Genomic DNA, 9965 nt, shown 5'->3' with positions numbered 1-9965 from the left:
TCTTTTTGCTTGTTGAATGGTCCCCAAAAGTGGTTTAGGGTTTTTGCAACAGTGGCACAGTCAAAACGGGGTGAAACGGGGCTGCTGTTGGAGGAAAGGCTGTGGGTACAAGCAGAAGTGCAGCTCAGCTGCCCAACAAGAGTCAGGGGACGTGGACACAGACCACACTCACAGCAGCAGGCATATTGCATCCTGCGTCATGCCATTTAAAGCTGCATTTCCAGGAGACAAACAGCTGCATGTCCACAAAGCTGCCTGCAATGCAATGTGAGTGAGATGCAGGACAAACACAAGGAAGGGCTGTTGCGTTCACCAACACTCGAATGGAGCAAAAAAGCATCTAGGGTGGCTGCAGGACAGGGCAATATGCCCCAAAGGGCTAAGGGGGCTCCAGCCTCCATCTCCCACCCCCCCATGGGGAAAGCCTGGGCCCTGCAGAAAGGGAAGTTGCTCCAAGTAGAAGCAGAACCGGTGGCCTGGGGAGCCGAGGGTGAAAGAGGATGCAGCCGCCGGTTCCTGTTCTGAGTCGCAGCCCTGCCGTCACGCCCAGGATGCACCAAGCTCCTTGCAACGGCAGCGTTTATTTTGTTACTGCCGTGGTGTAAATTCAGGCTGTGCCTCTCAAGGAAGGAGCTGGAGCCGGCACCCACTGCCCGATTTCACAGCCAGATTGGGCTAGTTTGGGTTAATTGCAGCTGAAGAGATGAATTTGCAGCTGTGAGCGGCAGCCGGATCCAGCTCAGCGAGCCCCAGCTCACGTCTTCCACTGCTGAAAGCACAGAAGGCAGCGCTATCACAACGAGAAGCTCGGCACATGCCGAGCCTGAACTAGATTAACCCTGATAGTCTGCTTCGGATCAAGCTGCCTCCATTAACCCTTTTTCTGCCGTACTTTGAGCAGATGGCCCTGAATTTAGAATAATTTTTCCTCCTCTTCATAGTATCAGCAGGAAACAATTTAGGGAGTCATGCATTTTTTTTTTTATTATTATTTTTTTTTTTTTACAAAAACCCAGCAGCAGCTCACACCCAGCCGCCTTTCCCCACCTGCCCGTGTGAACAGGATGTCATGCTGCACCTTCCTCTCCTCCAGAAAGTAAACAGCAAGTGTTTGAGCCCCAAACTGTACAACTCAGACCAATGCCATGTGCCTACACGGCAGCAGCTCAGCCCCCTGCAGCACCCCGCAGCACTCCAGCACCCGCAGAGCCATCCCAGCTGCTACCCGCTTGGTCCCATCATGTACCAGGACTATGCTTCTGGGTTTGGGAATGAATGCACATCTACAGGACTTGTTTTTTCTTTAGAAACCACATCAGGCAGCCTATTCCTGGGATGAATGCTCCTGGAGAACTTAGGGCAAATCTCAACCTACGTTGTTATTTTGTTTTACATCCTTCTATCAGGATCTCCTGGAAAACACATCTGGATGGAGGGTTGCATGGCTGTAACAGACCTGCTCGTGGCGAAGGCAGCCTCGGTTTGAGGCTTTCTGCCCTGGTGGGTATAGAGCACAGTGCTAGCACCAGGATTGATGCCGGGATTTTGCTCTTTTGGATGCTTGATTCAATGAAATTGGCATAGGATGAAACAAAGGGGATCTTCAGCTGAGCAGCTGAAACGCAGGCAGCGATGACGCTGGCCACAGAGGCTGTCAGATGACATGGCTGACTCACTGCAAAGCGTGGGCATGCGCTCTGCCCTGCCAGCCAGCCCAGGAAAACCCACGTTGCAGCAAGAAAACTCATTCAGTGGCAGAAGAATAAGGCAAAACTGCTGCAGAAGTCAAGAAAACATGTTTTAATATAGCTCTCCATTCCCTATCTAGCCACTACATGCACACAGGGGATTAGAGGTGATGTCTTGAATTACACAGCTATCTATTCAGTTGCATTTTGGTAATATGCAAGAAGAGAATGATTTCTTAGTCTGTTTTCCAAAAGACTTGATACTGAGGCATCCTTCAAGACCTCTCAGTAACAACGTGTAGTTGTTTCAGAGGGCTGCTGAACATTGCATGGTGCTGCTCAGCAATTTTCTTTTTAACCAGCCAATTCCTCCAGGGAAGATGTATTGCAGCACAAGATTTGGGTCCTTAGAGTCAATTTTGCAAGTTTGATGTAAGGGAAGATATATTTTGGTTTTCTTGGAGGATAAACTTGTCTCAAAATACCCAGACAGCGTGACAGGAAGCAAATAGAAGTCTGCTGATTGCTTGGTTTAGCTTAGTTGATAAGTCAAACAGTCAAAATAACATGAGAGCTAAAAATAATACATTTTGCTGGGTAAACAGAAGGATTCTGTCCTCCTAACCCAAGCAAGCCAGGAAAAATGGCTGAAATGAAGCAGTAATTTATGCTAACCAAATTTACAACAGGTTTTCATATTCCCAGCAAAAACTTTAGGGCAAAAGGTCTGGTCTGGCAGGGCAGGTGTGTGTGATCTAATTGCTGATTCCACTCCAAACCACGCTGGAAACCCAGCCACTTGTCCCTCGTGCAGGACACAGACGGTCGCTATCTGCGTGCTCCATCCATCTACAACATCCATGCACATGTTTGCAGCCACCAGGTCTGCTCTCAGGAAGGCTTCCGAGGAAGGCAAACTATGGTGCAACAAATGAAGGAATACAAAGATTATTGTTCAAAACAGGCTGAGCTGGTTTTGCAGAGCATGGAAAGGAGGTTTCCAGAATCTCCCCAACTTGACAACAGCACTGAATAAAACTCCACTACGGATAGTGGAACTTATATTTATTTAACAGTAACATATGGTATATAAATAGGGTAAATACTTTAAAATATACAATATATCACATTCGGACATTCGGTCAAAGAAAGGCAGTTCTACATGTGTAGCTAAAACATTACTCAAAAGAACAATGCACAGAGAAAGAAGCAGATGGTAGAAACACATCAGGTCTGGGGAACAGGAGCACGCAAAAATTACAGTAGTACAAAATGCAGCTCAGGGGCTGATTACAGAGGTCAGGAACCACAGGAACTGTCACGCGATGCTTTCTGCAGTACTTGCCTGTCCCCAGGAAGGTCTGGATGAGCCACAGTGATGGTTTCCACACAGCTTTGCCCTCCTCCTATAGCACCAAGCCAGTCAGAGGAGGTGGGGAAGGAAGAGACCAAAGCCTGGACGCATGCCTGGATCCCACCAGTCGTGCTCAGGGGGACATGCTGCATGCATCAGGAACAGGAGATGCCTTAAAGTCTAAGATACTGGCATTTCCCAATCTGGTGCTAAGTGTTGACTGATGCTGTGGGATTTTTGGCTTCACGAGCCGCACGGGCTGCCCCCTCAGATCAGCGTCAGCAGACTCCTGAGCCCATCACCACAAAGAATATCTGAATAATGCAGTGATGGGTATAGGACACGTCACCATACCCAGCAACGAGGTTTTAATGTTTCAGTGAGCACTGCAGGCCCCAGCCTGATGATGCAACTGATCTATAAACAAATTTGGGCTACAAACAAACTCAAAGAAGCAAATTCCCATCAGAGTAAGCCAAGTGCTCAACTACACACTCAAGCTGTGAGCAGACCAGCATCCAGCCCATTTCACTAAATGACCTTCGCCCACCAGCAAACACCAGGAACGTTTAGTTATCTCACTGCGACAGCCAGCTTGTTACACTATGCAAAAGCACCTTTCCACCATGTGCCAGCTCTTTGCTTATTAAATACACTCACATCCATCTCTGTCTGCTCCAACTGGAAAAGCAGTGACTGATTGTGAGGAGGTGGTTTTCAAACCACCTGTCCCCTCCCAATGCAGCACTTCTACCTTCGTAGGCTTGACATCAGACAAAACCCCACTTTTCTCTTTCTCCTGACCCAAGCACCCACACCAGTCAATGCAGTATCCCCCACTGGTTTACTTTCCCAGTTATTTCCTTCTTGCTGAGCAAAAGCATGATGAACACTTCCAGCTGTGGAGTCCCCTGTGAGCAAAACTACTGTGTAATGCCAAGCTCAAGCCCTGCAGCTGGAGAAACATTACATGAACATCCCTGCACTGCTTTAGTTAGACACCCCTGGTGCCTGCGTGGCCTCTCCAGGAGCACTAGCTACATCAGCTTCCCTCCGAAGCTACATTCTTGCAAGAGCTGCAGCATGGCCACAGTCCTGCCAGGCTTAATGCAATGCGAAGAGCTGCAATGTGTCTTGCTGCACATCCCTGTACACACATTTGGCATCACAGCTAATACCTCCTTTAGGAACAGCCAGAGCCAGTAACAGTAGTTTTTCATTTCCTCTAACTTTCTAGATATAACTTGAAATATTTACAGCAAACTAAAGCCAATCCCAGGCTGTGGTGATGGGGAAAACCCACCGAACGCTCTCGCAGGCAGCATGCTGTCACTAAGAGCTGACCAGTGCCACTACATACACTCTCAGAAGTGGTGCAGAAGTCAAATGGGTTTACCAGCCGTAGTCTCAGCATGACAGAGGACATGCCATGGTGCTCACCAGTATTTTTCAGCAAGACCAGCTATACAGCTTGCAGATGATCTTATCATCCCTCATCTCCCTCCCTTCTTCCTCCATTTCCCAAACAGATGCACTGTTTCCATTCAGTTTAATAAACTTCAGTGTAGGATGCCAAACCCTTTCCACGTATCTTTAGCCTTCAGCATCAAAACAGGTTTGGAAGACCAGCTGTCCACTGCACTGCTGGGGAGGAAGTAATATTAATAGAATCGAGCTGCGCAGGAAACCACCCACACTGCTGCAGCTTCTCTCTCAGAACTATGAAGCCATTAATGCAGCTGCTTTGCCCTCCAGTGTCTACATCCAGTATTGCACCGTTAAAAAAGACCCAAATGCTACTCAAATCAAAAGCATGCACAAAGGTTTCGGGCTTTTGCCCCACTAATTACAACTAAAGAAGTCCAAAAGGTTCAAAGCAAGATGAGCAGGAGGCTAGAGACCCACGTGAAAAATGCATTGTTATAAAGAGCATTACACTTTTGTAATATTTATCAACACTGTAGCTTCTTCTGATGACTGACTTAGGAACCAACAGGGCAGTACAAGGGATTTTGGCAGATGTTGACATCAGGCAGGGAGAATCCAGAAAAGCACCAGCTTGTTTGACGACAGGGAAAGCTGCTTTTCAGGGTCTACACAAAACCCGGTCGCTTCCACATCTATTCCCAGTTCAGGTACTGCTTCAAGTGTCCTCCCTTTGCCTAGTTAGACTTGGACAAACCATTGTAAAATGCAGTCCAAACATTTTCTCTGGGGTGATGCAAGATGGAAACACCTTAATTCTCCCCTCCAGCGAGGTTGGACCAATATCCTCTAAGTCAACACAAAATAAATCCCTTCCTGATTCTAGCTGGAAAAAATCAGGCTCCACAACTAGTTTAGGAAAGCCTCTACACAGTTGGTGTTAACCAAATACAATCCTGAATTGGCTCCATCTTAGTGGTTCTGGCCTCTCTCAGAAGCCTCTCTCTTCAGCACCACGCTGAAAATACTTTGTGGAAACAGTTCCTTCTTCTCCACAATGCATGCTCTTGATCAATACCTGTATTTGCAGTGCAACGGGCACACACTTCCACCCCACAACTCCTGTTTAGGGAGATGAAGCAGAACTTATGACACAAAGAGTTGTATAGAAATGTAAGAGAGATGTTGGTATCTATTCATGTAGTTACACATGCACACATGTGCTCTCCTGTCCACTCTTTTAGGGTAAATGAAAGCAACAGCAGAATCAGAATACAGAGTATGAACCATGAAATATTTTCAGGTTTTTTATTTTCCATCGATGCTTAGCTAGTTTGCAGCATGTACATGTCTCCATATGTGGGGTGGTGTTGGTGTATAAGGTTTATATCAGCAACTGTTTGACAACAGCAATGTACTTCTGTATTATCTTTCCCTGTCACTCGTTCCCCAGGTTAAAATAAGGTAAAGTTTCTCTCTCTCGTGCACAAACTATGGAAAGAAGTAAAATCAGAGTCACCTTGTACACGGGAACATTGCATAAGGTCTAGTATAAACTGAAGATATTTTCACGATCTAATCACAAAAAAAAAAAAAGTTTTACAATCTCTAGGGCTCTCATTTTTAAATAATATAAAAGTATGACAAAATAAAGGAAAGTACTTAGGTACTTAGATAAAACCTCTAACTATTAAGTGCAACCTATTTTTGACAAGATTTAGTAAGCAAAGCAGGACAGAAGCCTGCAGGTGAATGAACCCAGACTGAAATGCAACACAGACCGTGATAAAACTCAGCAGCACAACATCCAGAACTCAAGTAATGAACGGGTGATAGACATGATCCCTGAAAGAAAAATGAAATACCCAGCTGACAGCACCAGCAGGGTGCTGGAGCCCCAACCTGCAAACTTCAGAAACAACACCAAGTTGGAAACTGCTCTCCAAATCAGGTAAAATATCCAAGTGTGGGATTTGCAAACATCAATGTTTCTTAAAGGTTATTTAACAGAGGAAAAAGGAACCAGGTTATTTAAAAGCTTGTTCTTACTTGGCAGGATTTACTCAATGAAACTTCAATGTTCTCTAAAACCTATTTACTCAATTCAGTTTTGAAGCAATCTGAACCTCCCACATTCCTATGAGCAACTACCAGCTACTTAATTCCTTGTCCCTGGTTTATTTCCAATTTAATAGGTTAAAAAAGATCTTCTTTGTCAAAATACCAGCCATAAGAGGAGAATGTGGGAGGCACTTGCAGAAACAGCAAGTGAAAATAGATACACATGCCTGGCTGGGCAGAGGAAACATAGCTAGATTAGTACAAAGTTCTCTTCTAATTAACTGAGCCTTGTGCTTGCCATGCAGAGACTCCAAGGAGTCTGCACACAGGCGGGTATGTGGATTTCTGGGAAAATGAACATTGCGGTCACAGTTACCGCCAGGCAAAATGATGGTCTCCAGAGCTGCCATTATGAATGCAACCTGGCACAAAAGCCAGGGAAGCTGCACAACTTCACCTTCCCTGCTGACTTCCATGCGCAGAGGCAATTGTACGGGAAATGTTTTATGTATTCCCTGCATCCACAGGAAATTGAACTTTCTGCCCACATGCATCGAAGTTTAAGAACAGACCATGAGGACAGTTGTACCCTCTTACTTCACCCAACTCATTCCAAGTCTTAATTCCTTTCCAGCTACAAACTCAGATTTGCTCATTTGAACCAAAGCTATATAAATATATTATATAAAAAAATAACAAACACAAATGCAAACATTTACCAAGAAAGGAAGAAAAGTTACAGTGAAATGAGGCCTTGTTATTGTCTTATATCAGGCAAGCCAGGAATTTCCTTGAGGAGGCTTGTCCGTTTTCAGTCCCATTCCAATCACGTGGCTGTCTATGCATCCTCCAAACTACCTAACATACCCTTGTCAACAAGGTGTGCTTTTAGCGTGTTGAAGATGTGGAGCTGCTGGTCTGGCCGCAAGGTTAAGAACTGCTGGATCAGTTTGCTGGGGTTAGGACCTCTGAAACACAAAACCAATTGTTACCAGTGAGTTGTACTGCTAAGTCTCAGTGCTCTGGGAACCCAAATGCAATTTCATCAAAAAAACACGCTTGAAATAATATGTTGCCCATTACCTCAGTGGTTCTACCCAGGGAGCTTAACTCTATTTCAGAAATGTGGAAATGGATTCAAAAGGCATATGATGCTGAACTGTAACCAAACAAATCAAATCTGTTTCAAGAGGGCTGTGGATTTTTCCCCTATTAACAGATGCAAAAAGCCAAGCAGCCACATAAATTCAGCTCCTCAGCTCCTCCAGTACATCTCTGTGCATCTATGGGCTTTCTTCTGTGTTTGGTTACAGAACATTTGCACACCGCAACAGAATTAAGATTTTTCTGCTTGATCAGTTCAGGGGAAACCTTGTTCAAGATTCACAGGTATGCAGAAGGGACATGGAGGAGAGGACTGAAACAACAGACCTTAGGAAAACAGGTTGTGTTCCCAACTCTGCATGATCCTTCTGAGACATGCTTCCCTTGTTCAACCCCCGAGTCCCCCTCTGTCTTGTATTTCTGAATGTTAATCTCATGGGGATACCAACAGTCTTGTATTGCAAGCCTGTATGTCATTTGAACTTGACAGAGCCCCCAAACTTCACTGGGAAACAACTGATACCTGATAAAGCTTGCGATGTACACATTAACAAAGGTAGCCATCAGGTACTGACAGTCAAAGCGATCCATGATACCTCCATGCCCTGGGATTGTGTTGGCGAAATCCTAAACAAAACAGAAAGGATTACACTGAAGTTTCAAATGCTCGTTAACTGTACTTGATTACGAACATCCAGGCACTACACTCACATCCTTGCTATAATTTCTCCCAGAAGGCAAAAGTTAGAAATTCTACTTGACCTCTCCTTGGTTTTTAAAAGTTTCTCCTTTATGAAGGCCACAAGCGCCTGAGGGACATAAAGCCTTAACTCATCTACCACTCAAAGGTCAAGGAAGGCTAATGTTTATCTCTCGCAACTCTGTCCTGCCTTTCAAGTCATCTTAGCTGCACAAAGACTGTTTATATGAAAACCAGACTGCAAGACATCAAGGGAAGGCTCAGATTGCAAAATATCCTGACTGGGTTTTTGTTCCTCTACATCACGTTCTGCACCAAAGCAGTGTTTAGAATATCACAGCTGAAATTTTCAGCTCTCTCCCCACACCCAAACAGTTAAAATGAATTGTATCATGCCCCCCCCGACTCATTTGTGACATTCTCTTCCTTCCCAAAGTTCCCAACCTGCCACTCGCTCCTTGGAGCACAGACTGCTTAGAGTGGCAGCAACCACTTTTTAACTTTAAAAATGTAAATGACCTTGCAGAACCTGGGTGTCCTCACCTTAATTTTGAAGGCCCTCTTAAATCCACTTGCAAAGAAGCCTCCAAATGGCCCAATAAGGGAGGCGAAAGTAGACAGTGCAATACTGTGGATTTGGAATGGATACATCCGGACTGTCTTCTGCAGGAAAAAAAAAAACACATCAGAGAAGGATTTCCATCAAGAACAGTACTGCTCACTTCCTGCCCTTCTTTCTGTCCTAACCAGGCTTTAGAACAGCTAGTTTTCAAATGGGTTCATGTCCCACCAGACTTGGGACAATTGCTTTGGGTCTTAAACCCACATAGGTCATCATTGAATTCACCCTTCTTCTGGATGTACCATCATCCCTTGTCATGTTCCTTTGAATACCAGCAAAATAAAGTCCTGGTCTATTTTCCTGATGTTCCTATCCCAATAAATAAGACCTCAATCAGAAGACAGAGTCCTACCCAGCCCACCACAGACTGCAGCACCAAGGGGATGTTGTACTCCTGTAACTGGAACAGCTCTGATGGCTCACAGTCCACTGTAAAGCTGTTGGTGTCGTTGTTGAACTCCACGGGGCAGGTGAAGCACCGGTACCCGGACATCACATAGGACAGCTTGAAGGAGAGAGAAAAAAAGGTGCAGTAAGAGAAAGCAAGATTAATATTTTCCTGAGCAATGACGCAGAGGTGCAACCAAGGGAAAAGGCCACTCAAGGAGACACAGTGAGGACAGAGCCACACTCCCAGCTTCATTAAGAAGATTACTTTCCTGATAAGCAGCAATTGGCTAAAGGCAGAGTGAGGATTGTTGTTTAGTAAGTGCATGTGTTCAGCAAGCAGTGATCAGAGCCCTGGACAAACAGGCTGAGATAGGCTGCACTATTTGGATGAGTGGACGAACACAACTAGACACACAGATTATCACAGAAACAGGTAAGAATACTCAAAGAGCACTGATTTCCCCACACAGCCTTTGAAATGATGCACAGAATTCATCCAACAGCAGCCCCAGATGTTTTGGCTACCCATGTACAGCATCTGTGGAAATATTACAGTCTCTCCCTTTCAAGAGACAAGAGAGAATGTTTCAAGCACAATTATTCTACTGAAAACGTCACAGG

General features: G+C 45.1%; 1 protein-coding gene across 3 annotated transcripts in view; it reads right to left on the bottom strand.

Annotated features, from left to right (window-relative positions):
• Window positions 1-2738: 2738 nt before the first annotated feature.
• Window positions 2739-9965, bottom strand: part of CDS2 (CDP-diacylglycerol synthase 2) — a 25454-nt gene continuing 18227 nt past the window's right edge. For all 3 annotated transcript variants that reach the window (XM_038166793.2, XM_038166794.2, XM_038166792.2), the window contains exons 10-13: window positions 9307-9459; window positions 8876-8995; window positions 8156-8259; window positions 2739-7496 (exon numbers count right to left, since the gene is read on the bottom strand). In XM_038166793.2, coding sequence (XP_038022721.1) covers window positions 7367-7496; window positions 8156-8259; window positions 8876-8995; window positions 9307-9459 — 507 coding nt within the window. In that variant the 3' untranslated portion in view covers window positions 2739-7366. The remainder of the gene's footprint in view (window positions 7497-8155; window positions 8260-8875; window positions 8996-9306; window positions 9460-9965) is intronic.

Source organism: Anas platyrhynchos, chromosome 23 (assembly GCF_047663525.1).
Source record: "Anas platyrhynchos isolate ZD024472 breed Pekin duck chromosome 23, IASCAAS_PekinDuck_T2T, whole genome shotgun sequence".
Taxonomy (NCBI): domain Eukaryota; kingdom Metazoa; phylum Chordata; class Aves; order Anseriformes; family Anatidae; genus Anas; species Anas platyrhynchos.
The sequence above is the reverse complement of the archived record's forward strand: the minus strand, read 5'-3'. Positions and strand labels throughout refer to the sequence as shown.